Here is a 19,422-nt window from a genome sequence, read left to right on the forward strand (position 1 = left end):
CCTCTTCCTGCTCTTTCCACGTGTTTGTTTTGGTGGCTTTCACTCAGGTTCAAGCCTTTGCCTGCAGTGCTTAGTCACTCCTTGACTGCCGCTGGCTTATCTGAGCACCACAGCAATAAAAAGCTAGTCAAAGCCTGTGGGTGGAGGCGCAGATGGAGCTTGTTGGCTATAGATGTAACTGCAGGAACATCTTTTAATTAGGGACTCAGCAGATGTCAACATCTGGACTCTTTCTCTACACCTGCTTAGTGGAGTAGAACAGTCCTGACTGGCTGCTGGTGTTCTCAGTACAGCTTCTAGCCTTGCCCTCTCCCCCTCTCTGCCCCTCCGTCTATAGGTATTCTGAGTTCTCTGGGTTAAACTCTGAGCTTTCTCCATTTATAGCTGGCATCTTTTAGTGCAGGGTCCCTCAAGGCTTCTGCAGGGTTCAGCTCCTGGCTCTCGTGTCCCCACTATAGGGTCTGGAGGTTGTAACTTTATCCAAGCTCTTCATTTTCTCATATTCTTTTGTTAGTCCCAAAATACTGGTTGAAGTAACTTGTCTACTATCTCTGTCTCCTGTTTATTCCCCTTGGTGGTTTTTCCTATGCTCCGCCACATTTTCTTGGGGTCCTGAATGGTCAAGGAAACAAATGTGCTTGATGGATGGATGTATCGTGCTCAACCCAAAGTCTTCAGTGTTCCCATCATGAGGTTAATCAGCTGCCTGCCCTGTGCATATTGTTGGTCACTGGGGAGCAAAGTGTGTGGTGATGGAAGAGCTGAAATAAGAGCCTCGCAGCCAGAGTGTGGGAGGGTAGCAGTATTCCCAGACATTATGGTGGTGCAGGTGATGCTGAGAGCAAAGAGGAGGGTTTGACAAGCCCTACCCAGAGTGCTGGGTGATGAACAACTAAGGGTCTACCTCTGCAGGGTTAGCAGCTGAGGGGAAGGATGGAAGCTGAGCACACCCACTAATTAGTATCAGGATCACTGAATGATTACAAAGAAAAGAGAGGGCTCCAGGCCAACTCTTCAGAATCGCTTACCCAGCTGGGCAGGCATTCAACTGTCTGGGGCCTTTTACCGCTTCAGCCTTCAGCATCTACCTACATTCTTTTAGCCACCCCACCCCACCTCCTACACAGAGAGAGAGAGAGAGAGAGAGAGAGGGGGGGGGGCAGAGGGAAGGAGGGAGGGAGAGAGAGAGAGAGGTGATGCACTTACAGAAAGTAGTATTTGGAAGCTGTAGAATATGAAGGAGATCTCTCTTCAGACCAAAACCACATCATCTTCCCCAGTGGCCTCACAGGATACACATAGCTCACTGCCTGAGGGGAAAGTTTCTCTTCCTGTCACTTCTTATCATATGCAGGTGGAAGAGTGTCATTGTGTGTCCTTGTTCACTGGCCACATCGTACAGATTGCCAAGTGGCCTCTTTCAGGAGCATGATGTGAATGAGGACCCTCAAGTGTGTCTGTCTACAGGCTGCTTTGCTGTGGATGATGTCTCTGAGGGGCTGCAGCCAACATTTCACTTTCTCACTTTATTGGCACTATGAACCAATAAGCTACAGACCTGTCTGAGAGATGATGTTCTGTGGACGCTTCATTTCTTTTTAGATCACCCATTACAGCGTGTCACCATGTGCAAACCCATTTCTGTATAAGGAAGCTTTTTGTTTTAAGCTCAGCACTAGCTAGTGGTTAGGGAGACTCTCTCTGGTACCAGATGGTAACATTCTTTTTGCCTTTATAATCTCTAGACGAGATCCTGACACAGCTGGGGAAGCTGCCTATTTCATAAAGCCAGTCTCAGAAAGTTATGTTGCAGTCAGAGAGGAAGAAATAATGAAAACAGCTATTATACTTTTACTGAATGCAAAGCGCCCAACAGCATAATTAAAACTCATAAAATGGAGAGTCATAATCACCACACAGCAGCCAGCAAGCAAGTGACAGGGCCCATGTTTATTTGTGATCAGCAGTTGATGTGATTTCTCCAGTTGCCTTGCTGTAGTCTCTCCTGACTTGCACCAAGTACATCATTTCACTTTTAATTTGCTACAGCTTTCATAGATATTATATTTAGGGTTGTTTTTGAAGAATCGCTTCATCTACAAAGGAATTTGAGGCCTGGGGGCATTTACCCAGAAGGCTCTGGTGTCTTTCTGGCTACTAGAGTGTATTCCAGAGGAAACCAGCAATAAGGGAGGCGCTTTATACCTAAGGAGCTTCCAGTGGCTGTTTGTTTCAGAGAAGATGGCATTTGGAAGCTGCCAGAAGTCAGCCTCCAACTTACAACTTGAGGCAATATGAGTGAAAGTTAAGCATAGGTTACAGAATATGTTGAAGGAAAGTAAAGTAGAATTTCAGAATCTCGCTTTGCAAACTGAATGTTGCACATGCTTGATGCTCTGTCAAACAAGATTGTCACACAGTTTGTGTAGGTGTCAACAGCATCACAATTCAGTTAAGCAGCACAGAGCTGCAGCATGCTATCAAAGGCATTCAACTCGCCTTCTTCAGAGAGATACTAGAGCTTTTCCTGCAGTAATCTGGTCTTCATTATTATGGCAATACAGCTGCTAGGCCCAGCTTGTTAGGGGAAAGTTGTTTTTTAGGTTTTATTTTAATCACATATAGCTTTTATTTTTTTTACATATACATTTATCTTATTACACATATACACAATAAGCTACATACAGCAAGAAAAACCACAAAACCATCAGGAATTATAAAAATGTTACATTCATAATGTTTTGGTTATTTGAATTTGGCAACCTTGAAGAAAACATCTTTCCTATCTTGGTGAGTCTAAAATTCTGAATGTAATCTATCATATCTCATCTCTATCAACTTAAAACATCTATCTAGATCTAAAAACATCTTAACCGCTAAACAACTAAGCTTAATTGTAAAGCTTAAACTATCTGGACTTCAACACCATCAGAGACTTGAGAAGGAATAAAATTAGTTTCTTGAGTAAACAGGAAGTACAGGTTGGCAGCTTCCAATATGAAAAAATGACAGAGTTTGCTATCTGAACAGTCCCCCAAAAAATCTATAATGCTGGAGCACCATCTCCAGCCTTCTAGCCCAATGTATCTGACACATTGTGAAGCAGAACCATTGAGGACCTGCTCACCTTGTCTTGGCAGAGTTTGGCCTTCATCTCTGCCTGCATCCAAGCTTGCCCATTTTTAGGCAGAATTATGTCCTTGGCGGAAAGGAAGACATTTTGTCCAGTGGCTTCTTGACCACATTTGAAGCCATCTTTAGAAGGAGGTTCTTTGATGCTCATCATCTTTGAGGTAGTCTGGGTATTGCCAAGAGTTATCCTGTCTTGTTGTCAAAGATCTTAAAAATAATAAAAACATATTTAAATGCCATATTCAATTAAACATATTAAATGCCATCTCTGAGGTTTTTAAAGACCTTATCTATTTTACCTTATCTATATGTAGAATTACATCTATCTGTAAAACCTAGGCTATATAATCTTGTGATAAAAATAAACTAGTAATTGATATGACCATGATTTGATTAACTAACAATTAACTTGTATTACTTAGTTATCCTAAGCAGCCTGCAATAGCACTTTCAAAGTATTGGAAGTAAACCTTGTATTATAATTGAGTTGTATGGGCACAATATGACATTGTGTGGAGCTTGATCTTACATTTGAATTCTATACCAATGTATAAAAATTAAACTTATTTTGCATCAATATATAAAATTCTATGCCAATGAATTCAAAATAACCTTATTTGTGAGTAACAATTAAGGCCTTAGGTTGAGGAGTAGATTGAATAATCTACTTTTTGTCCTATCATCCCTATATATTTCTGTATCGCTTCTTCCTTCTTTTCAACCCCTATATCCAAACCTAAGAAAGAGAGATAAAGGAAAAGAGCAATATCCCTGAGTCCAACCTCATTTTCTCTCTGAATAAGACCAGTAGTAACTTATCACCAACTGTCAATGAAAATAAACCTCCATAGCCCAAGTGAGCAACCAAAAACCTACCCAACCCCACTTAGGGGAAATGGGGTGTCATTCTCTTAAAGCTTCTTCTGGCTGATTTAGGGCAAATAATACCTTTTAGGGGCTCAAATAAAATCGGGGAAGATGGTTAAACAAGCCAGGAATAGCATTTGTGGTCCAGTTTCTAGTGTTGAGAAATTGTGGCTCAAGGTTGCAGAAGCTCAGTCTGTGGCGCATGCACTGCGTTTCTTTCAGGCCTGCTACAGCAGAGTCCCGTAGCTGGGCACGAGTGCACTCACCTTGTCCCGGCTAGGAAGCTAGGGAGGGAGGACAGGGTGTCATCATCACTTCAAGGGCGCATCACCAGTGACCCCACTAGACCCCACCTCCAATAGGTTAAGCAACTTGTAAGTATACCACAGGCTGAGGACCACACCTTCAACATACAGGCCGTTAGGGCCTTCAAGACTGAAACTATCACAAGCTTGAAATAGGAAATTTAGTATATACCTGCACGTGAATGTGCACGCACATGCGTGCGCTAATAAAACAGAAAAAAATTAAAAATCAGGATAGCTTGGGAAGGCAACATCTAAAATACTGTAAAAAGTGCACAGCTTAATGGGGCGTGGTTTGGAATGATTTAGAATCCAGTTTGTAGGAAGACTCGATAATTGGAAGCTGGTGCAAGAACAAAGAGAAAAATGAAAGATTGCCTAAAATGTTCACTGGCTTCTTAGCTCTTTGCCCCGTTGATCCACAAATTGTAGGCTCCTAGTTTCCTCATTTCCTTCAGAATAACGCATGTACCAACACATCTCAGGAGGGCAGCTTCCTCATCCACTCCTAAACCCAAATTCAAGTTGTTTGGTGGAGACCTGAGAAACCTTCCACTGGGGTGTTTGTTTGTTTGCTTGCTTGCTTGCTTGCTTTTTTGTTTGTTTGTTTGTTTGTTTTGCCGTGGCCTTCCTGGTGTAAGTCTTCCTTTCTTTCCATTCCACGGTTTCCGTCTCAGCTCTCCTGTTACTCTGTCATGTGTCACCTGTCATTTGCACCCATGTTCTGTCCACCTTGCCCATGGCTGTTTGTGTAAACAAGACATCATCTCCTCTGAAGCATGCGTGTTCTGCACGGAAAAAGCAAAGATGCGTGGAGACCACAGCAGGCCTGCATAAGTGTTAGGGGCTGTGTTTGAAAGCCATGTCCTCTTGAGAAGTGTCCTCCTTGCATCCAGATAACCACTGGGTTTATTGCTAAGCCAGAGATCAGCTGCAGCCCCAGCTGCATTTGCAACTGGGGCTAAACGGGGAGGAAATGGCAATTACCGATCTGTTCCCATTTGTTCTGCCAAAACCTTTATACTGGGCTTGATGGAACCTTCAAGAGACTCTGTCTCTTATTTCCTAGTTCAGCTTTCAAGGACCCACAGTGGCAGAGACTCACGGAAGGAAGATTTCTAAATAGAGTTCCCTGGAATTCTTGGCATAGGAAAAATGATAGAGTAAATGTAAGATTATTAACTTGGACATAATGAATAAAGCTGGCTCTGCTGCCCAGCTGTGTCATCTGAGAGTAAAAAACAATATCAATCCGATTATTTTTTGCCTCCTGTGCTCTCTGCCACAGTGTCCCTTCCTCCGTCTCCCGTTAGTGCACATTGGAGTTAGTATATCTCAGATCTACCACATGCAGTAAACACTCCCTTACAGAAGGGATTGAAACGGTGTCTGTCATGACATCCAAGGAGGAGTTACTGCCAAGCGCAGCTGAGGGACTTCTAATCATGTGATGGTACGTGTGAGGCTTTAATAACAAAATATTGGTGTGAAGTGTTTTAACCTTTCTTCATGGAAACAATACACAGCAACTCCCCTGCCCCATATATATTGTTATATAATCATTTCCTCTGTGTCTATTTAGGAAGTGATTTGTCCACATGGGAAGCTGAGAATATGCTTCTGTCGTGAGGAGCACATTCATTACCCGCCCAAGCTAGAGAAGCACCATTGTTGGATGTTGCTGTGTGTGGCATCCTGCCTCTTTGAGGGGAAAACCCCTGGTGAATGTGCTGTCTGTTGGCTCTGAAGCCCTAGGAGAATGTCTGATTAAGAGTCTAGAAAAGCTGTAATCAAATCATTATATATTCAAAAAGGAGAGCCCTCCAGAATATGAATCTGGACTCAGAAGTGTTCAGTGAACAAGAATAATACTCCATAGATTTTCAAATTGATGGAGCTATTCAATGTAAACTAATTTGTTCCAGTATTGAAGTGAGCATAATTAACAGAGGCTTTCTTTCTTAGGCCGATTAACCAGCGAAAACCATGCCAGCATTGTAACTGTACGCAGTGAAAGCCAATATTTATGAGGGGGTTGTGCAAGAGCTCGTGTGACAGATGGGCATTTTATCACTGTTGATGTTTGGAATTTCTTGAAAAGCAATGTAATATCTTGTTTTTATGAATGAATGAACAAATCATTGTGCCTTGTGGACTGAGCTTTCCTACTCTAAATTAATCTTTTTCTCTCTTTACCCTCTTGTTACTTCATGTTAGGGAGCCTCATATATTCTGATGTAAAAACAAAACAAAACCTTAAAAATTGTAATTGTGTTTTATTGCAGATACAGATCCACGTGTTTTAGAAAAGCAAGAATTGCAGCAGCCGACCTATGTTGCCCTCAGTTACATTAATAGGTAAGCCATTGCAGAGAGGCCGCTGTGGTTTGCTGCTGCTCTGCTCTTTACATGTGTCTTTTTACCAGAGTAAATGCTTTCGGTGTGAAAATGTGCAGATGAGATAATTTTCAAGCAACCTCTATGTGGAAATTTCTTATTTCTCTGCTGAGGGCTGTAGATTGTGGCCCACTATGCATATGTCTGAAAACACGACTGATTTACAAGCTCATTTTCTAAGTGTTTTGTATGCAGAGCTAGAATATGCCCCCTTGGCTTCACGGGGCAGGGTGAGAGATTAGTGGATTTATGTTTGAGCCAACCTTTTAAATCTTGGGGTGAAAGGTACTTTTTATGAATTCAAAACATAGTTGGAGTATCAGAATATATTAGAATCTAACCAACTGAAATCATTTAGTTTCAGAGAGTCATTTTGTAGCAGCTCATCTTTTAGTAGAAACACTGTCAGCAGCTGCCCTCATATGTGCAGAGCAACATGAGTTTTCACTTAAATTGGTTCTGAGCCTGACTTTAGCGAACTGTTCCGTGCTTGAATATCAAGCCTGAAAGAAGACGTAGTGTTTCAGCCAGCGCACATGACTAAGGAGACAGTGATCTGAGGTGAGAACTCGAAGTCGCCTTTGGGTTAAGAAAACACACACTCTCAAAGCAGAATGGAAAGAGTAAGCGCAAAATTAGTTTTTAATGAGAATGAGACTTCTCTGCCCATAATTCAGTGATGGACTTCTATTGGCTGTCCCATTCTCCTGGTGCCAGAGTGTGGCCCAGGGTCTGGAGAGATAATCTGCCAGTGATTTATCTGCACTCCTCATTTTGGTGTCCCTTTAGGAAGTGTAGTTAATTCCTGCCCAGACTTGGGTGTGAGTCACTGAGCTGCACTCAGCTGCATGGTTTCAAAGGAATTTGCTAATGAAAGCATCTGCGTGCGTGTTGTTTTGTATGTCCTGCTCATCAGGCCTTCCAAGGAGTAGAATAAAACATCTCTAGTCTTTCATCATCTATATTTTTGACATGTTGCCAGAATACCTTCAGATTATATTAGATTACATAAAGATGTCTGAGTTTTTTCACAGATCCTGTGCTATTTGCAATAGCACAAGAGAGGTGAAAAGTCTTTAGTTGTATATTCATAGAACTATACTAGATTAACCCACTGATATTGACAGATCTGGTCTAAAGTAACAGGCATCTCTAGCAGATTACTAAGCTTACTACTGACCTTTCTAGGAAGAAAGTATGTATAAGCTTGCCAGGTTATCAACCCTGAACAAAAGATCCTTTTGTGGGCATGTGCTGCGTTTGGGGCTTAGTACTCCTCACAACTTGTCTATAGGAAGTAAGTAAAAACCTAGTAGGGGTGTGGGCAAGAGATTCAAACATTTGAGAGCTGCAAACTTGGCCAATGCAAAGACCTTGAGGAGAGAAGCACAGTCCCAGATTTTAGACAACGCCACTGCTGATGATGGAAGAATGCCGCCTTGACAGCAGCATCCTGACAGTGACAAAGACATACTTCTCTTTTTCCTTGTTTGTTCTTGTTATTTTCTTTCTGGGTTTTATTTTGTTTGTTTTGTGGTTGGCTTTGTTTTGTTTTTGATATAGGCTCTGGCTATGCAGCTTCTAGAACTTGAAATCTAAGCCAGCTTGGCCTTGAACTGAGAGCTGGAATCAATCACGTATGCTACCATGCCTGGCCCCAGAGATGGCTGATACTCCTTTTAAAAAAATGATAATGGTGAAGGTTAGAGAGATGTCTCAATCAGTGCCTTGTGCCTTGCAAGCACAAGGACCTAAGTTCAATCCCTAGGAGCCATTTAAAGAGACAGGTATGGCCATGCTCACTCACAGTCCCAGTGGATAAAGCTGAATTCCTGGCGCTCATTTGGTAAGTTCCAGACCAGTGAGACTCTGTCTCCAAACACAAAGTGGATGTCTCCTGGGGAACAGCAACTAAAGTTGAACTCTGACCTACCCACAAAATAGACACACACAAACGCTAATTAATTAAACGATTAATTAAATAAGTTCCTTTTTTCTTCAATTTCAAAGGGAAATGAATACTAATTCTACTGAAGGTGGAGAGACAGGAGAATAGTATTTTCCTGTTTAGATATTTGTTGGTTTAATACTGATAGACATTTGGACTTCTCAAGATGAAACTTTGTTTTGCAATAACCCTGACCAGCCAATCAGCAGAGAATTACAATTCTTAGCGTGGAGTGTCCCCTTTGTATTGTTTAAAGAGAAGAAAGCAACTGCATAAAAGCCTCTTATTTGTTTGATATATTTTAAATTGTTATACCCTCCTAACAAAGTATAATAGACCTTTGTAGGTAGAAAGAAAATCCTTAATTATCTTGAAAATGGTTCTAGCTAATAAATGGCTTCATAGGTACTACCGAGCTTTGGGATTATTCATTCAACCTGTTGCAATACTATGTGTCATGTAGTCCCTGGAAAACCTTATAGTACACACATGAGAAAAATTAAGAAGAAAAATACAAGTAAGGACCAGTGGTATAAGTCAGCAGATTAAGGTGCTTGCCACCAAGTCTGATGTCCTGAATTCAATCCCCAGGACTCACAAGGTGGAAGAAGCGAATTTGTCTTCTGATCTCCACACATGCAACCTGGTGTACACACACACACACACACACACACACACACACACACACACATACACAAATGAATAAACAAGAAAATAAATGTAATTCAAATGATAGTACCCTGGGGAGAACTGGGTTCACACCTGTGCAGTAGGCTCCAGATTCTAACCATTATGTAGCCAGATTTATCAGGATATCAGAGAATTAAGTCCTCAGTGAAGAAAAGGGAAGAATGCTGAGAAATAACACTGCAAACACAGAAGAGGACACAGGGTCAAAAGGGACAAAGATACAAAAAAATCCAGAGCAGTTACTGTGGCCAATATAACTGCACGTCAGCAGTCGGCCCAGAGAGAACAGTGGAAACTGTAGAACCCGAAACCTGTAAGAGAGGCGTTCATGAATTCCTTTGTAAGCTACTGCTACATCACCAAGTTGGGGTTGGGGTGAATGTAAGAGGTAAACCCCAACATAGCCGCTGTCAGCTACAGTAGAGATGGACACCTTGGCTCTGCAGCCAGCAGGAAGCCAGGAGCAGAGACAGTCACCATCCCCACAATTATTGACTCAAGAGGTGAGGGCGGGTGAACTGCTGGGCAAACAGGTGAACCTCCATCAAAAGCATCGAAGAGCACACACTGCCCCCTGGATGTTTCTTCGCGTGATTGTTGGAGAAGTTCAGATAGCTGCCTTAAGGAGCCATGGCACCTTTTTTTTTTTTTTTTTTGCCTTTTCAAGACAGAGTTTCCCTATGTAGCCCTATCTGTTCTAGAACTCACTCTGTAGACCAGGCTGGCCTTGAACTCACAGAGATCCACCTGCCTCTGCCTCCTGAGTGCTGAGGTTAAAGGTGTTTGCCACCACACCAGGCTATCAGGTAACTTCTTAATCACCTGTGACTCCCTAAAAATAAATATCAGAGATAGCATTAAAAATGTAATACTATGGTCAAGGTTGTTAATTATTCCGTGTTCTCTACAGAATATTTTTATTAAGATAACATAAATTGAAATTTCCAACTCTATTTAATTTTTAAATACATATGACATTTTATGTAAGATGTGAAGATTCACCATGTCTGCCTGCAAATCAGTGCTTCTTGTGCTCCGTCTTCACCATTTGCTGCTGAGTGGAAGGCTAGTCGCTAACTGTCACAGCTCTGACTGTCTTCCTAGGGCTCCCTGCACTGTTGTGCAGAGTGGTTCAAGAGCCTTCCCACATAGCCGTTTATTCACAGGAGGATACCATGGGCTTTAATGTTGGGGAGCTTGTGTTAAGTGAAAGAGATTTCTAAGCTGGGTATGATGTTGCACACCCGTGATCCCAGCAACTGGGAAGCTGAGGCAGGAGGATCATAAGTTCAAGGCCAGGTGGCTGCGAATGACTCCATACCTCAGTACAAAGGTTTATGCGCACCAAGGCATATCATATCCTCTTCTTCTTCTATGCTTGATATCATTTTAAGTCTCTAAATGGGATGATATGATTCTGATGAGGTTCTTGGGTGCTTTTGTTTGAGGCACCTAATGGGAATTAGCGTTCTGAAAGCATCATTTGAGGTTGCTAAGATAAGCTCACTTATACCCCCCAGCCTCCCCCAAGGAATGATATTTTGTGCATAATGGCTTTCTGTTCTTTTTGTAATTCAAAATGCAGAACTGCCTTTCTACCCGCCCCCCATAATCACCAAAGACAAAATTGTGCCCAAACATGCTCACTAAATCACCTTCTAATTTTTATGCTCAAGAATTCCCAGTATTTTCCTCATGAGCTTTCTTCCCTTTCTCTCATGGAGACGTGATGCAAAGTCAAGCTGCTTGCCTTCGGGTCCTGTTTGCTGTGTATTAGCGCTGTGACAGAGATGGCGCTGTGACAGAGATGGCACGCTCCTGCCTGCCTCTCCTCGTCTACAGTAACTCCTTCATTGCTGTAGCCACATGAAACCAATGTCAGCGCAAATGGCAGAGCGATGCTATGTGAACACCAGGACTTATTGCTTCTCTTATCGAGGCAGTAATGGAAGAGGTGACAGTAGAGAGGGGTGGCTTTGGAGGAGACCAGAACGACTTACACCATGAAATACACTTCATGAATGCAGGGACATTTTTGTTCCCCAGCCCCCAAGACAGCGCTGAGCTCATTGTTCACCCGCAGCCCCCTTACTGAAGGAACGTACAGAGAGAACTGTAAGAATACTTCTGTAAAAACTGCCCCTGCTCCTAGAAAGACCTCTAGGAAAACAATGAAAACCATATACTTGAACTCAGCGTTCATCCAGCTTTAAGCATAGAAATGCACTAAATGATGGCTGTCACTAATTGTCTCCCCATAACCAGAGAAACTATGTGAGAAAATGGTTTTCAGGCTCTAGACAGTAGGTGTTCCAAGACTGACTGGCCCCTGAGAGAAGGGAGGCTTGAGCAGTTGGCACCGGCACCGCTTACCGAGTGTGATAAGAGGCCTAAGCAGAGCACGGCAGCTCTGGGGGCTGAGAAATCAGACATCAGAACTAAGGTGGGAGCTGTGGGTGCTGCGATCCTGTGTGTACATACCTCAGCTGCTGGGGAAGATGACTGCAGACAAGGGGGCTGCTACAGACTTTCTACCAGTGTGCATGAGGGTATGTATTGGTCACTTTGCAGTTGATGCCATAGTGCAGCCCCGTGACCATGGCAGCTTATAGAAGAAAGGGTTCATTAGAGCCTACAGTTTAGATGGTGAACAGAGGCAACAGGTGGCAGCCATCACAGTTGGAGCAGAAAGTTGAGAACTCCATCTTAACTGAAAACTCAAAGCAGAGAGAGAGAGAGAGAGAAGTGGGAATGGCAGGTGGCTTGAATCCTCAGAGCTTGTTCCCAGTGACATACTCTTCCAGCAAGGCCACACCTCCTAACCTACCCAAAAAGCATCACCAAGCAGAGACCAAGTATGGATCACCTGAACCACCACAGGGTCCTCCATGAGCCCAGGCTGAACCCATTGCACTGCACATCACCAGGGTAGGCAGCCCCCATGGCGTGGGCATGAAAGAAGGGCCACATTGTATCCCAGCCTGATCAGCAGGGAAACATTTTAGCTCCTAAGAAGTGAGTTACTGATGACAGGAAGGTCTTAGCTTAGAAATAAATTCTTTGTTCTAGGGACAAGCAAGCTTGAAGCCAAGATCCCATAAGACCCTCAGAGGAGGCAGACTAAGTTAGAAGGTCTTCAGATACAGTTAGGGTTTCTACAGATTTGTCCTAATCAAATATAAGACCTGTATGGGTTCAGCGTGAATGCCTATTGAATTGAACTAGCTGCTAAAACAAAACCGAGCCATCTTCATAGTAAGAACTGCTGAGTAGCGCAGCATCTAGCACACAGTAGGAAGTCGCCAGATGTGAAACTCTCCCTGAGATAAGGGAAACAGACCTCAACAGAGACCCTGTCTGAGAGGGCTAGATGTTGCTTAGATGAAAGAAGGACTTGAAAGTCGGATCACTGTGTGCTTGAGGATTCTGAGTGAAAATACACTGAATAAGAGCTTGTTTTGAATAAAAATAGAATGAGTCAGATTTTTTTGTTTTGATTTCTTTTTCTACTTGAATGTAAACTGTTTAATGAAAGCTTTCTTCCTTTCTGCCACTTTTCTTCCCACTCCAAAACCTCACCTAATTCTTCCACCTTTCACTTTTGCTTTTTCAGTTGGAGTAATTTTTGCCAGGTTATAATCAGTCACAGTGTTGTAGAACATGCTGTAATTAGCAAACCTTGCACTAGCCTTCTCTTCTTTATACAAACAAGACTGAAGCATTTAATTTTTCAATCTAAGTGCACAAGTTTCTTTTTTCACAAAACCACCTGTTTATGGTCTTCTAACAGCAGTAATATTTATTACACAACCATGCTTCCCGAGTGCCCTCCTTTGTCTACCAGATCTGAAGTCTCTGCTGTGTACCCCAGCCCCAGACTGAAGTTTGTGGCCTAGCGCATGCCATAAACATGTTACATGCTGTTAGGTCTCAAATGCCAGACATTGAGCTACCATTTTCTTAGCCCATATTTTATGGACATCCATTGACACAAAGCTGAGATGGCTGCTTGCCAGGTCTCCCCTGCAATGTCTCTCTCTCGACCTGGCCTGCTCACTCTACTCTACAAGGACCACATATTCTTATGGGACACTGGGAAGCTGAGAAGAAAGCCCTCTCTGGACTTTTGGCTTGCTACAGCAAAATTTGGTTATATTGCTGACAGAAAACACAGCATAGGAAAGGGGAGAGTCTGCAGAGCTGGGCAGATGCTGCACATGCTAGAATGAGCCTCTCATCCCAGAGATGCCAGGCAGCTCATTCCTGGGGCAGCCATTGCTCTCAACAGGTTGCTCACACATTCTCCTTGCTTCAGGCCAGTTTATTTTCAGCCTCTCTTGTGTTTACTCATCAGTGATTCTGATTAATCTTACATATGTTTGAGTCCAGTGCTAAGCTATGTGTCTTTTTGTTTGTTTGTTTGTTTTTTGTTTTTGAGATTGGATTTTTTTCTTTTCAAAATAATTCACTGATGCTAAGAACCATCTAGAAACTATCATGGATTTCCTCTTGCTTTCCTTGCCATTTCCAAGATTCTGCCCTAAACAGTTTCCCCATTGACATTCTCCAATGTTGCTGCTTCCTGTGGCCTCCCTGATGCTACACCGGTCTCAGAGTTCTAGTATCTCAACCCTTCCTGCTTTGATGTGCTTCCACACTCAGGATGGCTGCTAGGTAGCAGCTCTGAATTTACCATGTAGATGAACTCCCTTATTCCTATGAGCTTGCCCCTCACTGTCTTCAGCCCTCAGCCTCAGATAAAACTCACATGTGTCATTCTACCACGCAGCTACTGGGACTCACTCCAGAAAAGCGTGTGGCACTGTGACTCATCCTGTAGGTGCTGTTTTTAAATTCTACTTTATTTGAGATTCCTTAAAATTCTACCTCCCTTCTAACTGTCCCCCTCAACCCTAGGTAGGAGAGAAAGAAGGTTAGAAAGGAAAGGGGACATGGACCTCTTCAGACTTAATTCCAGCGGGGTAGGGTCATCAGATTCTTTGGGAAAAACCAATCTCAGTTATCCGGCTATCTAACAGCCCAGCAACAGCAAATGAAGCAGGATGAACAAGCAATCTTCTGTCCTCTAGCCATCTCCTTGAAACCCTCACCTCTTCTTTCTCTGGGCTCTCATATTTATACCCTCTCCTAGTCCTCAAATTAACCTATCTCCAGCTGGCAAAGACCACAACCCTCTCTGAGCCACACAAGGCAACGATCAGCTGTGGATAAACCAAGGAAGTCCCATATCCCACACATGGAATTAAGACAAGAACATATTCACATAACATAACTTGAGTATTTAATGACACCAAAACTTCCACTCCATCACTCCATCACAAATGCAGCCTATCCAGCCTCAGCTGAACCTTCCACGTTGTTCCATAATCTTTCCCTTTCTATTGAAAGTTATTCAGCAGAATACAGCTGAGCTTCTAATGTTTCCAGTGTGCTGAAATTCTCAAACGAATCCCATCCCTCATCAGCATGTAACCTCAGCTAACTAGCTGAGTGGAGGCCATTTCTGTGCTCTGTCTGAATGCTCATTTTTACTTCCAAATTCACCTGGATCTTTCATCCCTGTTCTTTTCATTCTGCTTTCTCCAAAACTGTCGCCATGGCCAGCACAGCACAGCCTTCTCCACGCTAAAGCTTCAGGCCCCTCCCCTTGGCTCCTTTCAGTCATGCCTCGTGTATTGTAGGGTCTCTATCCTAAGAATTCCTTCTCTACCTCTGTCTCTTTCCTACAGATAAATATGGCGTCTTTCTTCAGACCTTACCCTGCTTACACTGATATGCTACTTTGATTTGAAACTCTTTTTTCCCTCTTGATTATGTAGAAGTTTTTGCTGGCCTGGCTATGTGAGACCCTAACATAAATAATAAATAATCATTTTCTTTTTTTTCAACCGTTAACTGGTTCTAGCTGGTTACTTCTACCTCTTTGCCACACGAATAGTGCGCCCCTTAGCTCTGTCCTCAGAATCCTGGTTTGTCTGTATCAGTCACTTGTATTTTTCTTCCCTGACTCTATTTGTTACATTCCATGACCTTGGCTGTCACCTGAAGAAGGTTCCCTGACCCCTCTATCCCAGTTTCTGCAAATTCTGGTCACCTCACTTCTGTGGCCACAGGAACATTTTACGAGGGCTGCACTGACCCAGTGTCATCCTTTTATGCCACTTCCCCTCTAAATGGCCTCTTGATAATACTGTTCAGTGGTGTCTGCCTACCTAATAGTCTAGAGAACACTTAGTTCTTCTAGTCCTTAGGAAGCCATCTTCTATTTCTTTCCCTCAAGATTCCCTTGTGTAACATTTGTATTCACTTCGTCTGCTTATCCTGTCTCTCTCTCTCTCTGCTCATAAGCTGTTGATTTGGATTGACCATGATTCCCTAAGCCTCTTCCTTCTGCCATTCTCTTTACCACCTACACTTGCCATCAGAAGACCTGTCAAAGGATCCGTCTGTCAGCCTCATGTATAGAAGCTGCCCGTGTTGGTGCCCTCTGCTTGGGTCCTTTCTCATTCTGTTCTTGCCTTGACAATCCTGTTCACGCAAATACATTGAAGGGTCCCCAACCTCCAGAAATTATTTATGCCATTGGTCAAGTTTGTTTTCCAAAGTCATAGCATTGATATCATTCACTACGGCCACCAAGTAATGTACAAAATGTAAGTTGTATACAATATATTTAAAAACAATAGCTTTTCTCTCTGTCTTCTACCGGACTTACCACACCAAGTAAATAAATGTCAGTACTGGGTTAGAGAGATGGCTCAGAGGTTAAGAGCACTGGTTGCTCTTCCAAAGGTCCTGTGTTCAATTCCCAGCAACCACATGATGGCTCACAACCATCCATAATGAGATGTGGTTCCATCTTATGGCATGCAGGGATACATGCAGGTGAAATACTATATACATAATAAATAAATAAAGACATCTTTTAAATAAATAAATAAATGTCAGTACCATGGGCACAATTCAGTTTTACCCATATTATCCCTTTGTAGACATGTCATGTCATAGACAAGATGCTCCATGGAAGAGCCTGAAATGGCTAATGAAAGGAAGATACATTGTACATCACACACATGTACAATTTTTTTTAATATCCTTCCAGATCAATATAGATATATCCAATGCATTTTAAGTTATATTCTATGATGTAATGTTAGTCTACCTTTCTACCATTGTTTGTGTATTCAGGTCAATGCCAGGCTTGCTAGAACGCTTTTTGGCTTTACCACTAATAAAGCTACCATGGTGACTAATAATTGGCTGATAGCCAGCCAGAGTGTTTCTTTGCATATATTTCTGCCTAAGTAGAGTCTAAGTCAGATTGTTTCTCTCTGACCTATCACATTTAGAATTAAAGCAAAGTTTGTCACCATAGTCAAGGGGCTGCTGGGATCAGGACTGCCTCCCATGGCTCTAACCCCACCTCTTAGCACCAGCTGCACCTTCTGACCCTAGAACACAGCAAGCTCGCGCCTGCTCAGAGGCTGGGGTCTCTGCTGGCCCTTCTGCTGAAGCAGTCTTTGGCCGGAGCTCAGCCGGGCTGCTACTTCCTTCCTTTCTGCATCTGTATCCCTGCTTTCCTCTCCGCCCTCATTTTTCTTCATCACTTTTCATAGTACTTCTTGCTCCTGAAACCCCTGGTTTATTTGATGGTGTGGTAAGTTCCTTCCTTCCCTTCTGACTTGTGAGCCTCACAGGGCCAAGGACTTTCTGCATCTCAGTCGTCACTACATCCTCAGCTCTTAGAATGCTGTTGCACAGTGGGTATGCAATATGATTTAGATGAATGCAGAAATAGCACTGTGTGTGTGTGTGTGTGTGTGTGTGTGTGTGTGTGTGTGTGTGAGAATTCCTTTTCCCTTCCATCGCGTGTTTCACTTATCTTTGTTTCCTGCTGTTTCACACCTGAGTGTAAGGCAAATACCTGACATGTGGTGTGAAACTAAATCACCAAGTGGAAATTACAGCATAGGAGATGACCTTGGTGATCTCCCTCCACCCCCACCATCCACATTTACAAAATGACTCAAGGTGCTACACCTCTCTTATTTCATTCGGAAATTCAGATCGCTGGCAGTAATCTACTTGATTTATCGTTTTCCCCTTATGTGCAGCACCTCGAAGTTAATTAAGAAGACCATGAATCTCTGTGTAGCTCCGGTGCATTCCCGTTTGCAGAGTTCGCTCATATTGCTGAGCCTGTTGACTTGGGACTCAATTTGAAACATTACTTAATTTTCTCACATTGAGGCTCATTGTGCTGCGCCTAAAGCTTGGTCCTGCCTTTGAAGGCCCTTTCACAGGCAAGCTTTAGATCAGCTCCACACCCCAGCGTCTAAATAACTTGCTCTCATTTCCTCCACCACGGCCAAGGCCTTGGTCATTGGCTCAGGAGCAGAACAGCTAAGCCAGTTCCCTGTCTCCGTGAGGCCCTCCTGTCCTCAGCCACAGTGCAGGCTCTTCCCTGGAGCCACTCACCACTGTGATGTGAACAGCTGCTTTCCAGCTGTAGAAATCAGAATGGATCTCCACCTAGAGGGGCCCTCCCAACACCACGCAGGGCCGCCAGCAAAAGAGGATCGTGAGCCTCGAAGCAGCACTAACGGACTCCTTCTGAGTTGTACTGAAATGGTGGTGTTTAAGGGATAAGATGTATCATACAGAAGAATGTGTCCCTGGCAATGGCTGTTCACGGAGCACTTGCTGTGTGTGGCACTTAGCAGTTTACTTGGCTATGCCGTTAGCCTTCACAGTGTGTCTCAGCACGTACCTCCATCTGCGTCTGAGGAAATAGGACCTGTTAGCCTTTTCTGTGCCTTGGCCCCCGTGAGCAAGCCGTTGGGGAAAAAAAAATGCTTGGACTGCTTCCCAAAATAATGTTTTTAAATTCATGAGCTAAAATATATAGGATTACAAAGAAAACCAATTCATAAAATATCGTTGTCAAAACAGTAAAAATGACAAATTTGTGATATAATGACACATATGTTTCTTAACTAAATTTCAAATGAGAAAGCTTAGGCACTGAGTTAATAGCTTCCAGAATGTCACATGAATGACACAGAAGCAATCGGAGACTTCTGCTACATATATACTGTGACAGAAATATGTACATATATACATACGATATTTGACTAGTACAAATATTGTGAAAATGCTGTGATTAGTTTTGTGAACTCATGACTAAAAGGCACCGAACGCTACATCCCAGGTAGAGGTTCAAACTGGAGGTGTCACCATTTTCAGGTGTTGAAGTCTTCGGTCTGGGACCGAACACATTTCTTCGTAAAGGAGCGGGTACATATAGAGGCCAGAGGTCAAACTTAGATACTGCTCCAAAGAAGCCATCCACATACTGACATAGGCTGTCTCACTGGGATCCAGGGCTCATAGATCATGCTAGGCTGGTGGCCTGGCCTGTGGTCACAAGGCATTGTACTCGGATGAGTGCACCATGCCGCCACACCTAGTGTTTTGCACGGATGTTGAACTCCAGTGTGCATGCTCACAACAAGCACTGTGTAGCAGCTTTCTCTGCAGCCCTCTAACACAGATGCTGTGATTCCAAGGGCTTTGCATTCTTGAGGAATCATGGATTTTCTTCACACTAATACCAGACTTTTATAAGATAGTACGTGTATTTTACATATCTTTGTCTGTGCTAAAACATGTATAACCTTCCATCTTACAAGAAGTCCACAGATAACTTATGAAGGTCTGGCTTCTTGTGAAATCATCTCTTTCTTAGATGAGCCACAATCTACTTTAAAAGATTGTTCTAGACAAACACGTACACACACACACACACACACACACACACACACACACACCACCTCTCCCCTTCTCCCCCTGCCAACCCCCAAACTCATACAGCTAGCAAACAACAAACTGTGAACTCCCATCTCAGCGTTGCTCTGGATGGCTTACAGGCGTAGGTGAGTTCTCTCACTATGTGAGGTGGAGGTGAGACTGGACAGGGATGTCATGTCTGACACAATTGCTTCTGAAAACCTGTAACTTGGTCTTTCTTCATGCCTGGTTCTTTAGTCAGACATGCCAACC

The 19,422-nt window shown here is 43.1% G+C and overlaps 1 protein-coding gene across 1 annotated transcript in view; it reads left to right on the forward strand.

Annotated features, from left to right (window-relative positions):
* Positions 1-19,422, forward strand: part of JAZF1 (JAZF zinc finger 1) — a 288,104-nt gene that overhangs the window by 158,921 nt on the left and 109,761 nt on the right. The window contains exon 2 of the mRNA XM_084786339.1: positions 6,590-6,662. Within this exon, the coding sequence (XP_084642465.1) occupies positions 6,590-6,662 (73 nt within the window). The remainder of the gene's footprint in view (positions 1-6,589; positions 6,663-19,422) is intronic.

Source organism: Acomys minous (genome assembly GCF_964271855.1).
Source record: "Acomys minous genome assembly, chromosome: 6".
Taxonomy (NCBI): domain Eukaryota; kingdom Metazoa; phylum Chordata; class Mammalia; order Rodentia; family Muridae; genus Acomys; species Acomys minous.